The 16,396-nt window shown below is 55.7% G+C and overlaps 1 protein-coding gene across 50 annotated transcripts in view; it reads left to right on the top strand.

Moving 5' to 3' along the window:
- The window catches only part of CELF4 (CUGBP Elav-like family member 4), a 298,339-nt gene that overhangs the window by 254,754 nt on the left and 27,189 nt on the right, over positions 1–16,396 (top strand). For 28 of the 50 annotated variants that reach the window (XM_053902646.1, XM_053902629.1, XM_053902616.1 and 25 more), the window contains exons 4-7: positions 12,432–12,560; positions 13,007–13,086; positions 13,500–13,643; positions 14,773–14,920. In XM_053902646.1, coding sequence (XP_053758621.1) covers positions 12,432–12,560; positions 13,007–13,086; positions 13,500–13,643; positions 14,773–14,920 — 501 coding nt within the window. The remainder of the gene's footprint in view (positions 1–12,431; positions 12,561–13,006; positions 13,087–13,499; positions 13,644–14,772; positions 14,921–16,396) is intronic. The other 22 variants (XM_053902630.1, XM_053902647.1, XM_053902645.1 and 19 more) reach the window with 1 other exon arrangement.

The raw sequence follows: 16,396 nt of genomic DNA, 5'->3' as shown, positions 1-16,396 counted from the left end.
ATCAAAGAGAAGCTTCAGATGTCTGCAGGAAATGAGCCCCACTGCAACCTACAGCAAACCCATCAGAAAATGTGAAGGTTCAAGAACCTGAGTTGAAAGAGAAGTTGGTTCAAGATAGGTCTTGAGCAGAGCTGGGTTCCTTATTCTTCTGAGAGCTGACACCCTAACAGGTGTGGGTGGCCATGACTAGTTTTCTGACCTTTTGCATTCAGACCCCATTATCTGAAGCCCTTAGACACACTGTAGCCATCCATCCATCCATCCACATTTACCTATTGCTATTTACGTACCATCGAACATAAATCTATCTGCTCGCAGCAATCATTTTTCTCTCATCTGTGTATCTATCATCCAACATTTAATCTGGATATCTAGCATCTATTAATCATGTCTGCCATCCATCCATCTCTGTGTCTATCTGTAGTCCATTATCAGTCATGAGTTAACAAGGTGTGTACTTAAGCATAGACCATCTGAGCTCCATTGAGAAGGGTGTTGGGGGACAGCAGTGACTGCAGGAGGGCGAAGGGCACTGGAACAAAGATGGACAGGAAGGAAACCTGAGGGCTGATGAAAGAGGCTAGGACCCTCCTCTCAGAGCAGGGCTGGCTCAGCCTCAGGTGTCAGGGCAGAGAAGGTGGGTGTGGCCCTCCCCCCAGCACCAGCAGGCACAGAATCCTGCAGTCCCGAGGGCTGAGCTCTTGCTGGGGGCCTAGGGCCAGAGAGGTGGTGCCTGAGTGGAGATAGCTAGGAGCAGCCTGGAGAAGACCTGTCATGGCTCTTCCCAGCCTTGGTTGCATGTTGGTATTACTTGAGTAGCTTTCAAAGAAACCAAAAACAAAAAACAAAAATACTGAGCTCCAGACGAGTCTGTATCGCAGAAGCTGGCCCTGGGTATCTTTATTATTGAAAGCCTCCAGGTGATTTTCCTAACAGTCAGGGCCAAGAACCAACATCTTATAAGATCCAAGACCTCTGCTGTTTTTCTAGAAAGGGTGTCCCAAGGAAGGAGGAGCAGGCTTTGCTCTTCTAGGGAAAGGCTTGGGCTCTGGGCAAGGCTGGGCTCTTCGGTGGGGCGTGTGAGGCAACTTTCTTCTGGGCTGCCGCGAGACTCCTGCCAGGGTTTTCAGGAAGCATCACCCCCACACTGGCCTCGATGAGCCCACCCAGGCTCACCAGAAGTCCTTGTCACAGTGTCCAGGGTGGAGAATGGGCTTGGTGGCTACGGTAGTATAGCCTCTGGGTTCAAGCGTGACTACTGTTGTATTAGACAAGGTGTTTGCCCCTCCCCAGGAATACACGCGGCAGGCTGTTAGAAGTCAGAAGGCTACTCTCCTCCCTCGTCCCACAAGCAGCAAAGCTGCACCCTCAATGCTAAAACTGGGCATGGATCAGAGGGGCAGGAGCTGTGCACTGCTCCCTAGCACTGCATTATGTCTCTGGCTGTGCAGGAGGTTGGGGAGGAGTGGGGGGGTGGGGAGTGGGACCCATGACTAGCCACTGTATCTAAGAGGCTGTAGGAAGTAGGGCTCTAGCTGGGAGGGTGAGGGTGAGCTTGTGGCTGGGGTAGAGGTTGGGCTGTGGCCCGGTGGTCAGGTGATCGGCAAGCAGAGTGTCTCCTCATAGCCACAGCCGTGCTGCTCTGCCACTCACCTAACAAGCCTTGATCCAAAGTGACTAGAGAAGAGTGGCCCTACGTGGGACTCTTACTTCTTCCCCAGTACCTGCGGCCACCTTGACTAGATTCTCTGCCCTGCCAATGAGATGTTCTTAACAGCATTCCTTGGTCTCTCCTCCTCTTGTGCCCCACCATCCTCTGGCCACCCTGCTGTACGTGTCCCCTACAGAAGCCTCCTCTTTTTGCTGGAAGAGAGCCTTGCTCTGTCTGTCTCCTTGAGAGCCGAGGACAAACTGGCCATAATTTATGCTCCCACATGATATAAAGGGAAAAAGTCCCCATTAGGCTATAAATTATCCTGTGATGGGTGAAATGCTGCAGAATGCACCAGACGCCAGTGGAAACCCCATTAGACAACAGGGTTCGGCTGCCGAGAAGTCCCCACAGAACCCCAGGCCGTCTGTCATGCACCATGCGCCTGATGAGGATAATGTAGCAGATCAAACGTGCGATCGGTTACCTGGAGAGATGGCTGTGCGCTGCTGTCCCAGAGAAAGGTGACTTCTACGTAGATCCACTTTGTATCCCAGGCTTCCCCTGGGAGGCCTGGTGCAGACTCGGTGCGGGATGTGGGTCGGAGGGCCAAGAGGAGGCAGCTAGGGGTGCAGGGGTGGCCTCCAGACCCCTCACCTGTACTCAACCTCCAGGGTTCCATTCCTGCCCAACTCAGGGCCCTCATGCCTACCCATTGTCTCGAAGAATGTAAGAGACAAGCATGCAGGGGGCATCCCTGGCCCCCAGGGTGGTGACAGTCCCCAAGTTCTAGTCCTGTCTCCCAAAGCATGCTGCGAGCCCTCAATGGCACAGACCCACACCTGTGCTCCAGGCAGCCACCAGGGGGCTGGAGGGGCATGCTCCGCCCAGGGAGTGGATTCTGCCAGCAGGTCCCTTTTCCTGTGTGGGGAGGAGAGAGGACCTTACAGCCTAGACCTCAGGAAGGGGAAGGCCTGAGGACTCATCCGGAACAAGCTTCCTTCCTCGTCACCCAGGGGAGCTCAAGGCAGCGGGGCTTTGGGCAGAGGGGTGAATGAGACTGGGAAGGGCTTGTGAGGCATAAAGAGAGGCCCCCAGGCCATCAGGAATCAAGGGGAAGCCTGAGCCGGTTACAGTTACCCTGCCCGGTCCCCCTTCCAGGCGCTGAACCGAAGCCCTGGACTTGGAGAAGGAACGGGTTATTAGGCCTTTGCCAGTCGTCTGTGTGGAGATGGAGGGGTGGAGAGAAAAGAGAGGGAGAGAGAAGTCCAGGTAACACCGTCTTCCCCTGGAAGGAAGGTGACGGGGAGAACTCGGCTCAGCTCAGCTCAGACCTCTGAGTATGGGTCTCAGCTTCGCCGGTGACTGAGTGTCACATTTCTGGGAAAGATGCTGAACTCTTCTGTTTCTCGGTTTCTTCCTGTACACAGTAGAAATGATCAAATACCCACTACACCTGTCAAGTGCTTATCTCACTGCCCAGGTCATAGCGAGTGTTCAATAAATGAGAACCATGACAGTCCTCACTATTGTGGCTGTTTTAACCACCTCCCGGAGTCAGGGAGTCAGTCTGGGGTTGGAGTCGGGGTGCCTGGGGGCAGCAGAGGTTCTGTGATGTGGGAGTTGGGTCCACAGGCTCTGTGGGGTGACTGGGGTGACACAGAGACTGGATGGGCTGGTGCTGTGAATCGGGGAGCTAGGCCAAACCCAGGGAGCACATGGCAGGCAGTGAGGATGGGCACAGGCAAGGAGCCTACACCCAGAGTGGGAGTCCCAGGCCAAGTTTGCAGTGGTCAGAAGTGAGCGTCCAGGCCTTGGGCTTTGGGGGAGGTGTTTAGATTGCGATGGGCGGGAGAAGAGGAAGGAGGAGGAGTGCGTGTGCGTGCATACCTACGTGTGTCATTGCTGCTCCCTCGTACCACACGCCCCTTCTCACCTCCTGCTTTTGCACGTACTGCTCCCTGACCTGGGATGCCTGCCCCTTGCCAGTTCTAGCTGGCAACCCCTGCCCGTGAATCCTTCAGGGCCCAAACTGAGCCTCTTAGACCCCTCTCCACCCCCTGGCCACACAGCTCATCCATCACCTGCTAGGCGCCTGCACTTATCAACAAGGGCCACTCATTTCCTACTTTCTGAGGACTCCTGGAGGTCGGTGCCTCATCGCCGGCACCCACCCTCAGGCCAGCCCCATTGGAGTGCCACTCCCAATGCTCACTGGGCAAATAGGCTCATGTATTCATGTCAACAAATATTAAGTGAACATCTACTACATGCCAGGCACGTTAGGCATTGGGCGCTCAGCAACGAATGAAATGGATGGGAGGCTGGACATAAATGAGCAAAATAAGGTGATACATGTTATGAAAAAGTCCAGCAAAGAGGACAGTGAGTGTGAAGGCCGTGACTTGAACTAGCAGGTCAGAAAAGTTCAATGAGCAGGTGACATGTGATGGAACGCTTGCAGGAGGTAAAGAGTCCTGAGGATATCTAGAACACGATCTCTGAGACAAGAGGAAGAACAGGAGGTGCAAATGCCCCAGGTGGGGGCCGGGCGGGGGGCAGAGGTGCACAGGGACTATTCCTGAGAAAGAAAGCATGGAGGCCCAGAGGTCTGGAGCGAGGGAAGGAGAGATCAGGGAGAAGTGGAGTGTGGGGTGCCTGTGCAGTCCCTTACACATCTCTAGAAGAGTGGGCTTGTGCTCAGGGACATGGGAGCCACTGTGAGGTTTGAGCTCCGCCTTGCACTTGAACTGACCCCTCTCTGGCTGACGTGTGGAGAGCAGATAGCAGTGGGCCTGGGTGGGTGTCAAGAGACCGCGAGGAGGAGACTGACGTGGCTGGGGCCAGATCCCGAAGCACTGGGAGGCAGGAGCCGAAGGAATGCGAATGTGTAGGGACTGGACGCAGGGCTCCTGCCTCCTCCCACCCCCAACATCAAACAGCACCTGTCACGAGGGAGCTGGTAGATCAAGGCCTGGCACCGCCTCCCCCAGAGGCCAGAGCTGGCTGAGGGTCCTCATTTGCATCCCCGGTGGAGAGGGAGCCCCATCCCAGTCCCAGCCCCAGCAGCCTTTGATCTGGTTTGATGTCTCCCTCAGCCTCCTTCCCAGGCAAGAAGGCTTTTATCCTTGGAGGGGGAGGCAGCTCCCCCCAGCTGCCTCCCCGCTCTGGCTCTGACAGCGTGCGTGTTGTGGGGACCAAAGGGGCCACGACTTTTCTACTCACTGGTTCACTTCACGCTGAGAACCCACGTGGGCCTGGCGGGTGATCCCATGTCCCAGGTGAAGGGACTGGCTCTCAGGAGGGTGGCTGAACCCATCACACTGCTACAGAGGGATCCATACCCAAGCCCTTAACCTGGGTGTGCAGGGAGGCTGCCGACCGCCCACGCCAACTTGAGGAGGGGAACATTGTCCGGATCCCATTATGAGAGAAGCCCCCTGCCCTGTCTTCCACCCCCTTTTTTTTTGAAGGCAGGTTTGAGGCTGCATGCTGCTCTCCTGGGGGAGGAACGTGGGGGGCTCTACTAGGGCTGGCAAATAGGAGGCAGGGGAGGTCTTGGGACTCTGGTTGTGGGGGGAGGGGTCAGCAATCTTGAAAATGGCACAGATTTAGATTCAGATGATTGGTTTGAACCCCGCTTGTCCCTTGGGAGCCAGAGGTGCTTGATGGGTCTGGACCAGCAGAACTGGTGGAACTAGCACATTGCTGGGCTTGGTGTGACTTTGGGAGAAATGCCCTGTTTTGGATCAATCCAGGTAGACCTCTTGGAGGAGGCTGGGGAGCATCTCAGCTGTCCCCAAAACACTACCATTTGGTTAGGGTGGTGCAAAGGCTGGGCTGGGCAAGAATCACTTTGTTCATTTCAAAGTACCTGGGGGTCCTCTCCACACCCCTGGGGGTGAGGGTGGGCCTCCTCACCCCACCAGCTGGAGCCCCTGTGGGTGAGCAGTGGCAGTAAGGGCTGTAACCGGCACAATGAGTGCATTTACTGAGCATTCGCTCTGTGCCCGGCACTGTGCTAACACCCCGTGTACTAAGCTCATTTAACTTTCTAACAGCCCTAGAAGGTGGGCACAGTTATTCTCTCCCTTTTATAAGTGAGGAAATGGGGGCCCAGGGAGGGCACATGACTTGCCCTAGGTTGATTTGACAAACAGCTTCAGTCACTGCCTGGAAGATGTCCCCCTGCCCCTCCTATCGAGTCGGTGTGCCTCCCTTGTCCCCTTCCTTTGAAGGTCCTCCCTGATTGGCGGTGAAGCTAGGGAACAGGAGTAAGCGTCTTCCCCTCAGACTCACTGCCTGTGGGCCCTGGTGCGCTGAGATCATCTCCAGGGAGAGCAGATGGTTCTGGGATCCAGGAGGCACCCTGGGAGTCCCCTGGTCCCAAAGTCAACAGCCTGATAGATGCGCGAGGGCCCTGCCTGGGGTGGCCCTCAGGGCTCTACGTCCTGCCAGCAGCTGAGGCAGGCACGTGGTGCACCTCAGGCTCTGGGCTCCGGCCTCACCCAGACCACCTTTGGGTCCAAAGCCTGCAGAGCAGGACGGAAGACCTCTGGCTCCGTGATTGTGAACGGAGAATTTCTTCCTCACTCCCCAAATTGCTGTCGTTGAGTCTCCAGGGACCCAAAGGAAAGCATCTCTTGCTGGGCTGGCTTTAAATCCTGCAGAAGCCAGGCCCCCCAGTAACCCCTCTGCCCTCCCCGCCAGCCGCAGACCTCAAAGCCCCATATTCCCCACCTTGGCCCCTCACCCTGGGGTTCTCCCTAGCTCCAGGCCCCCCACCCACCCACCCTCGGCAGCTGGAGGGAAGAGAACAGTAAAAGTCTATTGCGGCCATAAAAGGCATTAACCATCTGAACACTCGTCCACAGTGCCCCAGCAGCCGTCTATCCTTAAGCAGGAAATATTGTTTAATGCCGATGGTAATGAGCGAATCAAATTTTGAAAATTAAACCGGAATTTGAGCATTAGCGCTAGGGCGCTGGCATTTGGCGTGTCAAGTGGTGCTGCTGTCACCCCCGCCCTCCCCAGTCGGGGGCCCACTCCCCCTGCAAGCCCGCAAGATGCTCCTTGCACATCCGAGGGAGCTCAGGCACCACCGGGAAATATCCCGTGTAGGAGCCTGGCCTAAACTTGCCATCTATCAGTGTCTTGCTTCTTGGTTTCCTGGGCCCTCCTTTTAAAATGCAAATCCTTCCAGCCAGAGCCCCATTCTGCCCTGACATCCTGAGTGAACGAGTGTAGGAGTTTCTCTCAGGGAGGGATTGGAAAAAGCCTAATATTCTGGCAACCAGATTCCATTGCCTTTTCATAAGCACCTATCCACCTATCTATGGCTCCTGGGAGGTGTCACCCAATGCTTTTTATAGGTTGGGAACCTGGAGCTTAATTAGATTGAGGTTCTGGGGAAATAAAAAAGACTCCTGAGGCCAGAGGAATGGGAGCTGTGTGTGTTTGTGCTGGGGCAGCAGGCAAGAGGCTGTTGGAAAGGGAAAGTTGAACTTCAGCCTGACCCCCTTACTGCCAGCCCTGTGGCATGCAGAGACCACCGGGAGTGGGTGAAAAGAGGGGTCCTTCCCACCTCTCAGACTTTGCTCAAATGCTCTTGTGGTCTGGAGCCCCTGCACTGGTCCCCCAGAAGTGGAATCCCCAGCCCGCCTCCTTCTGGAAGCCTTCAGGGTCTAAACACTCCCCCTCCTCCCACCCCTCCACCCCTCCCCACCCTACCCTGGCCCCTCTGGTGTACAGTCCAGAGCTGTTTCCTGGCTCTCCTCTCTCATAGTAAATGCTCAATAAATGCTCACGGAAGGAGTCACCAGAGGGTGAGCCTAGGCGGTAGGTCAGGTGCACTGATCCAGGCCCTTCTGAGGTGGCTGTAAACACCTTCATTTGACACAGAACTGGGTACTTCTCCCCATGCATTATTTGGGGGTGCTGTAGACTATGCCTACTCCCTGGCAGTGGTCGTTGGGACACTGGGCACAGAAAGCAGAGTTGGCCTCTGCTTCAGGCAGAGCTGAGACTAGCGCCTACCTTCCACCGCCCAGCCCTTCTGGGGTGTCACACTCCTGCTCCCCAGGACCCCAGGTGCTCCCCACACCCGCAGACACAAGCACTCACTTTTTAAAAGAGCAGGGAGGCAGGAGCAAGGGGTTATAGGATTGGGAAGTCAAGAGACCCGGAGAGGCTACAACTATGTGTCTTGGAGCCCTGCGGGGAGGGCACACGAGCTCTGGGGGCCACTGCGTGGCAGCCCCAGTGGCCTTTGTCTTGTTTGGGAACCGTCTATTGCAGATGGCCTGTGTCGCCATCAGCGGATGGACGTCAGGCTCCAGTGAGCCTACTGTTGCAGGCCCGGTGCCTGGAGCAGTGTCTGGTGCAGAGAAAAGGGCTCAGCAAACAATTGAATGACTAAGGAGCACACTCCCCTTGTTCTGTCCCTTGACAGGAGGAGCCCATGTGAAGACTCGAGGGTGGGGGTGGTCTGGCACTGGGCTCAGCCCTGGGAGCCAGAATAGGAACGTATTATAGTCCCCTACCTTAAGCTGGGCTCTCTTGAGGGGAAGGTACTGGGGTCCAGTCACTAGCCTCCACTTGCTCACATGTTTGGGCCCTATGACTTCCCACCCAGGGGTGTCTTCAGCCCATCTCCACCCCTGGCTCTGTGGTCTCTCCTGCCCTCACCTCCTCAGAGACACAACAACCCCCCCCCCCCCCCGAGGTCCTGCCGTGGGCTTAAGGCTGCGGGCTTACAGGGGAGAGTGAGAACACCACAGACTCACCATTACCCAGGGACCCTGTATCATGTCAGATAGGCAGGCTATGGTCAGGGACTGCTTAGCCTGTCCAGGAGTCAGGGGTCTTGTGTTGATGTTGGAGAGGGTGGCTGGCTGGGGAAACTGAGTCATCCTCTGAGACTTTCACTAGGTTGGCATCAGACCCAAGACACCAGCCAAATGGTGCCATTGGTCATCTGACACAACTTGGAGACAGTGCCTCAGGAAAGTAGCCAGAGGGAGAGGAGGTCACAGAGGGTGGGGTGACAGGGGGAGGTTGTCCATGCTGGCTGGTCAGCCATAGCATAAGTCTAGTCCCCCCAGAGATGACCTCTCCCCATCTAGGACACACAGCAGGGGTGGCCCTCCTGGCCAAATTAGGGCAGGGCAAATGAAGGGAGGGGTGGCCCTCCATTTCCTCTTCCTCCTGGAGTAACGGTCCTCCCTGTTGTTCCTGGTGGCGACCAGGTTCCACTCCTGTAGCATCTCTTGGAAGCCTAGCATCCATCACATGAGGAAGGACTGATTATTGCCATTCTGTAGACCTAAAGCCCAGGTGGGGAGAAGTTATACAGTGGCAAGGCAGCGGTGCTGGGGTTAAGCCAGTGGGCCTGGGCCACAAGGAGATCCACCTTTGGACTCAAGAGTCCTTCCAGCCTCTGGTCTGAAAGAGAATCCTTAGAAGCACACCAAAGCCAGGTGGAAACAAAGAGCGTGCAAACTGGGTGCATTTGAGGGTCCCGGAACCAACCAACATTTGAGGGTTGTGGACTCACCCCAGAACACCTAGGGGAGTGAGGGTGGGGCAGTGGGGAGGACTCACCCAAGAATACCTAGGGGAGTGGCAATGGGACTGGGTTCTTGGGTTTCTTGCAGTCTTCTAGAAAGGCAACGCTAGCTGCAGTCTCCCTGGGGAAATCCGGGCGTCCAGGTCTCCGAGTAGGAAGAGGAGAAGCCTGGCCCCCTACAAGTTTGGAAAGTCCTACAGAAGGAAAGGCCCTGGTCTAGAACTGAGAACGGAGAACTGTAAGGAAGACAAAATTTCAGGGGAGAGGAAGAAAAAAATGAGGGGGAAAAACTGGCGAAAGGGAAGTGCCTGAATAGAAAGGCACGTGTGGGTGAATTTTAATGCAATCAGAAGGCTGTCATAATGATAATAAAGGAATATATTCAGATGTCAGGAGAGAGGAGAAGTCTCGGGGTTTCGGTCCCAGCATTTAAATCAGGCTCAGACAGAGGAGGGGCCCCCCCTCTTCCCTTCCTTTTTCCTTCCCAGGGAGGAGACGGAATTTCTAAACCTGAGGGCCAGGGATTAGCAGGAGGCAGGGGGTTTCACTTCATTGTCTTTCCGGAAATCCCATTTAATTGGATTCCTTAAAAGGCGCTGGGGCTGGGTGGGGGACAGGAGTGCAGAGTTGTAATGACTCATGACTCCACTGAAGGCTTGAGAAGCTTCCTCCACTTCATGGAAAATGTTGCTGCTGCTTCTGGGAGTTAAACATAAACCACTGCCCCTCTCCCCTCTGTCTCTGCCCTCTCCTCTGCCATCTCTGCTCGATGCTTTTTGTTTCTGATTCTTTTCCCTCCATTTCTGCCATTTTCCTTCTCCCTCCGCTCCTAACCTCATCTCCCCCCATCTTTCCCCAGCTTCACCCCTCCACTTTCTCTCTCTCTCTTCTTCTTGGTTTCCTAGCCCAGAATTTGGAGTCTGTGAGCCCTGAAGATGGGGCCGGGGTGTGCCCGGCCTTGAGATGGCCCAAGAAGCCACCTGCTTGCCCGGGAAGGGGCAGGTGGCTAGGTAGGGGCTCCAGGCCCCAGAGCTTTGACTGAAGCCCACTAATGGTGAAGGGCTAGACTGGGGTGCCCTGGTCCAGAAGCAGTAACAACAACTGGCAATGATGCCCTGTAGGGCATGGAAGGAGCTGGGACCCAGGACCACCTCATCACTGAGGACTAGCCCAGTGCTAAGTGCTCTGGGCTAAGAGATACTGACAGGGCAGAGGTCAGGGCTTCCTGAAGTAGAGGACTCTGGGGTGGCTTGTGAAGCAGTGCAGGGACCAGGTGGTTTCCTCTGCTTTGCTCCAGACCCCAGGACACCTCCTCAGCTCTATGTGAATTCACCTGGCAGTCTGGGCATGGGGAGGTTCTCTGGGGCAGAAGGTAGCAAGTACTCTGAGTACAGAGAGACATAGACTCAGAATGCTCTCACATTCGCAGGAACCAGAACTCAGGGCCATTTGCAATTTGGGGGTGTACATTTCTGCACATAGGCTGTGTGTGCCTGTGTTTGTCAGTCATTCGAGAGTCAACAAACATCTAGTGAGTGCCTGCTGAGTGCTGCTTCCACAAGGATTCTGTTCCAGCTCCTATGGCTGCATAACAATTTAGCCCCAGACTGAGTGGTGTAAAATAACCATTTGTTACACTCATGGATCCTGGGGGTTAGGCATTCAGACAGGGCACAGCATGGAAGGCCTGTCTCTGCTCCAAGATGCCTGGTCCTCAGCTGTTAGATTCAAAGGCTGGGGGCCGGAATCATCTGCAGATTCATTCTTCCCATGTCTGGTGGTCGATGTTGGCCGTCAGCTGGGGACATGGGTTCCTTCTCATGGGGACTTTCTTGTGAGCTAGTTTTGAGTCTCGAGTTCTTCACAGCAGGGTGGCTGGCTTCTCACAGAGAAAGCATTCCCAAAGACAGAGCCAAGTAGGAGTGCCTCCCTTTTATGACTTAACTTGGAAGTCAGCAGGCATCCTTTGTGCCATTCTTTATTGGTTAGAGCAGTCACAGCCCCACCCTGATTCGAGGGGAGGGAGCACAGGCCCCACCTCAGTGGGAGGACTTAACGTCACATCGTCACATCGCAATAAGCTTGTGGGATGGGAGATCCTTCGGCAGTCACGGCTGCTACAGAGCCGCACAGTCCAGTGTGATCCCTGCTACCCTAAGCACGCGGCCAAATGGTGTCAACAAAACCGAGTCGTTCTAAACCCCCTGGGCGGGGGGAGACTGGTGCCGGAGCCCAGCCTTCAGGAACAGGTCCCACAAAAGTGTCCAGGGCTACATTTTTGCAGCATGAACTAGGAAGGGCCAGACCAAGGAAGGGACACCAGATGGAGGTACAAACAATGTGGGATAAAAAGAAGGTGTGACCCTGGGAATGACATAGGGCATTCGTTTGTCCACTCCGTAACTCTGTCCTGAGGGCTGACTAACTGGCACTCCAGGCAAGGCCTGCTCTCTTCCCCCAGGGAGCATCCATGGGGTGGGGGCAGGGAGCTGGACAGAAACCAAAGCAAGGCAGTAAACGACGGTCCTTTGGAATCTGGGCCTCTGAGACAGAGAGTAAAGGAGAGCAGGAAGGAGGGGCCTTGATGAAGAGGCAGTATTTAAACTGAGACCTAGAAGGCGAGAAGAATTCAGCCTTGTGATCGGGAGGCACTTCAGACAGAGGGAAGGACAGATGCAAAAGCCCTGTGGTGGACTTGCCTGTTGTGAGTTAATTTTGGCATCTGGGGGTGAAAGTGGCTGAAGAAGATAGTATGTAGCTAAGAGGAAGGAGAAAGGGAATGCAGGGTTGCCCAGATGCCCCTTGTGCCACCACTGTGCCATCCGTGTGCCATATAGGTGGGCAGCCAGACCAATGGCCTCACTCCCTCTGTGTGCTGCCTGCCCTCTGGGCGGGAGGGGGCACAGTCGCTGCAATCCAGCCCCCTTGACCCAACCCTTCCTCCCTCACCTCCACCTCTGGCTATGCTCTCCCTCTCTCCCAACCCCCTCACCCTGTGGCCCTCCTGCTCTAGCTGCGTCCAAGCCCTCCCCCTCCAGCTAAGAGCCTTCTTGCCTGCCCAGCTCCTCCCCCTCCTCCTCTTACCCTTCGGTTGTACCCTCTTACCACCACCCCCTCACCACCCCCCCCCCCCCTCCCCGCCGGCAGCCCGGGCCCGCCCGCGTGCAGCCCGGCTCCTCTGGCCCGGGTAAGCATCTCCTAATTTTGTTCCAGAAGATAGAAAACTCTTCGTGGGCATGCTCAACAAGCAGCAGTCCGAGGACGACGTGCGCCGCCTCTTCGAAGCCTTCGGGAACATAGAGGAGTGTACCATCCTGCGCGGGCCGGATGGCAACAGCAAGGGTGCGTGGGGGCGGGGCGGGGGAGCGGGCGGGCGAGGCCTTGGGCCCCACAGCAACCCCCAACCCCGGCCAGTCCTGGGCCTCCAGCTGGCCCCGACCTGCGACCCGCAAGCCGGGGAAGGATGCTTGGAAGGGGCAAGGCGGTCCGGCCTGAGGATAAGGGAAGGCCGCCATCCAAGTCCAGAGAGGGGCAGGGAGACTTAAAATAAGGATGCTTTTAAGTCTCCGTCCCCGTCCAGGTCTTTCTCTGTCTCTGTGTGGTTCTGTCTTTGTGTTTCTCCGTGTCTCTCTTTCTCTCTCAGTCTCTGTGTCTCACCCATTCTGCTTTCATCCGGGATGCGCCCTCTCCCCTCGGCCCCTCGGGTGACTCACCTCTCAGCCCTCGCGCTTCTAAGGCCTTCCTCGGCCGGCCCTCGCGCCTTGGCTCAGCCTCTCCCGTCCCCCCAGGGTGCGCCTTTGTGAAGTACTCCTCCCATGCCGAGGCACAAGCCGCAATCAACGCTCTGCACGGCAGCCAGACTATGCCGGTGAGTGGGGCGCTCCCGGATGAAGTAAGGACCCCGCGGTGGCCCCAGAGGGACCGAGAGCTCCGCAGGGCCCCGCCTGCCCTTGAGCTCCGTGCACACTTTGCCAAATGTGGGGCGCTCACAGCCTCCTCAAGAGGCAGGAAGGCGTTGTCATTATCCCCATTTCTCAGACAAGGACACTGAGGCCCAGAGACGTAAGGAACTGGACTGCCTCTAGATTAAAAAACGCCTGCCGTGGGGTTAAGATCCCAGACAGCTGGGCGAGTGCAGGCGCTGGAACGTGCCGCCCGGCTCCATCCCTCCCCCTCCCCAGGGCCCTCCCCCAGAGGATCGGGTGGGTCCCGCCAGGGCAAGGACAGCTGGGAGAGGAGGCAGCTGGGGCAAGTGGGCCTCACGCGCAGTCCTGGCTGCAGGGAGCCTCATCCAGTCTGGTGGTCAAGTTTGCCGACACCGACAAGGAGCGCACGATGCGGCGAATGCAGCAGATGGCCGGCCAGATGGGCATGTTCAACCCCATGGCCATCCCGTTTGGGGCCTACGGCGCTTACGCACAGGCAGTAAGTGGGGGCGCAGCCGAGTGAGGGGCGGGGCCGTGTGCGCAGCTGTTCTCTAGCTCACTTTGCTCAGAGCCTGGGAGAGCAAGGACGTCTAAGTGTGCTGAGGGGAGCCCTGCTCCTGGCCCAGAATATCCTGCTGTCCTGGAGCATGAGGAGTGATGAGGAGTGAACCCAGGGAGTAGAGACCAGAGGGGGCTAAGAGAAGTCTAGGCCAGTGCAGGGTGGTTTCCAGGAGGAGGTGGGCTGCTATTCTGGTTCTATAGAGAAGGAGCTGGAGAGGCCTCTAGGCTGGGCAGCAAGGTGGGGTGCCCTCAGCGCTCTTCCACTAGTCAGAGTCTAGGAAGCACCACCTGGAAGTGGTGAGAGAGGTCCCCGTGCTTGTTCGTCACCACTCTACTTCTGCCCTCACTCATGGGAGGCGGTCATTCCTGGCAGGGCTCCTTTGAGGTGCCCCAAGGCCCTCTGCATCCACACTTGCCCTGCGGTCCCTTCAGACCCTGCCTCATGCTGCTGGCCATCCACTTCTTCCCTCCACACTGGAGCCAGCTCTGTCCCCGTCTCCCGGGAGCTGACCCCAGACTTATAACCACAGCCCCCACAGGGGTGGCCCTGAGGTCGGCTGGCGTTCCGGTTCTAAAGATATAAGCTCACTTCACTTCATCAGTGTCCAAACTTGGCCATGTGACCAACCTACCCAGTCCCCGCTCACCTTTGTGAGGACACTGGGGGTGCCCGGAGTTCTATTCATGATTCTCCTGTTGCTTCTACCCAACAGACTCCAAGTTAGGACCACCTTAAACAAATCCATGCCAAGTTAACTCTACAGACGCTCACCTAACATGTCTCTGGAGCTCTGGCTGTCACATCTCCATGGATGACAGACCTTTCTTAGGGCTGACCGGCACCCATGGAGCCAGTCCCCTCCTCCTCCCCCTCTACAACTTTAGAGTCCCTAAGACCCTATCATTACTTATGAATACAGTTCTCTCAGAGGGTGGGGGTGGGGGGATATATTTGAACTCCCTGGGTTTCAGGGCCTGGGAGGCTGGTCTCCAGGAGCCGAGCCCCCTGGTGGGGAGGGCTGCCCCCCTGGAAGCGCATGATATTTTTTCCACTTCCTCTGCCCCAGCTGATGCAGCAGCAAGCGGCACTAATGGCGTCAGTCGCACAGGGCGGCTACCTGAACCCCATGGCTGCCTTCGCCGCCGCCCAGATGCAGCAGATGGCGGCCCTCAACATGAATGGCCTGGCGGCTGCACCCATGACCCCAACCTCAGGTGAGTGGCCAGGTACCAACACTGGACCTGGTGTGACAGGAAAGCAGCAGGTGGGACCTATTATTTGGCCAATTTCATCTACTGGTGGACCTTCCCATGGCCAGAGCACATGATGTATGGGCCCAAGCAGGCTTCATCTTCCGGAAGTTTGTAAGTGTTCTAATCCCAGGGCGCCTGGGTGGGTCAGTAGGTTAAGCGTCTGACTTCATCTCGGGTCATGATCTCAAGGTTCACAAATTTGAGCCCCACGTCGGGCTCTGTGCTGTCAGCTCAGAGCCTTGAGCCTGCTTCAGATTCTATCTCCCTCTTTCTCTGCCCCTCCCCCATTCACATTCTCTCTCTCTCTCTCTCTCTCTCTCAAAAATAAATAAAAACATTAAAAAAATTTTTTTTAAATGTTCGAATCCCTGGAGACCTAAGGGAAGATGGGATGTGGGCCCCATGCAGTCAATGATATGATTTCAGGGTGGTGAAAGTTTCACTCAACTTATTGAGCCATATCAGGAAGCAATTCATCTTGATCTCTTTTCTAGATCTCTAGAAAGAAATTCACATGAAAACACTTCCTCACTTTGAGGTCTGAGAGGAAAAAAATCTTGCCCATTCTGTGGCCTTATTAGGTTCCTGGCCTAACCAGGGAAGGAGCCCCAGTTTTTTCACTTTTCTTTAATCCAACTTAGATTCATTGGCTTTTCCCAAGACAAGTGCAAGAGAGATAAGCAAGAGAGATAAGCAAGAGAGAACCTCAAGAATTATTAAAGGACAGCAGGTTTGGAAATAACCCCATTCATAAAGCACGTTCTTTTTTTTTTAATATTTATATTTGAGAGAGAGAGAGTGCACACAAGGAGGAGAGGGGTGGAGAGAAATAGAGACAGAATCTGAAGCAGGCTCTAGGCTCTGAGCTGTCAGTACAGAGCCCAACGTGAGGATCGAACTCATGAGCCGTGAGATCATGACCTGAGTGGAAGTTGGATGCTTAACTGACTGAGCCACCCAAGCTCCCCAGGATGTTCTTAATTACATCTTGGCTATTGTTCAGTTAAGTGATTCTCAACCTGGGCCAGTTTTGTCCTCCCGCCCACCCAGGACATCTGGCAATGTCCTGAGACATTTTTGGTTGTCACAACTGGTAGGGGGAGTGCTACTGTAGTCTAGTAGGTAGAGGCCAGGGTTGTTGCTAAACATCCTATGATGCCCAGGAGAGCCCCTCACAATAAGGAAATGTCTGTCCTCAAATGTCAGTAGTGACAAAATTAAGAAACCCTTGTCTAGTCCCAAGGCCTGGCCCAACACCCCAGGTTCTCATTCATCCAGCTTCCTCAGCTCCCTGCACCATACTGGCAGCCTTCCTGACATCCAGGAGCTATAGAGATTCCCTGCTTCCTACAGGAAGAGGAAGGCCCTTTCCAGTATAATCATCAGTATGCCATCCACACCTTGGGCTCCACCCATCTGGCATAGAGAAGGCACAGG

Source organism: Panthera pardus, unplaced genomic scaffold (genome assembly GCF_024362965.1).
Source record: "Panthera pardus isolate Hobbes unplaced genomic scaffold, ASM2436296v1 HiC_scaffold_15, whole genome shotgun sequence".
Lineage (NCBI taxonomy): Eukaryota > Metazoa > Chordata > Mammalia > Carnivora > Felidae > Panthera > Panthera pardus.
This window is presented reverse-complemented; position numbering and strand designations above follow the sequence as displayed.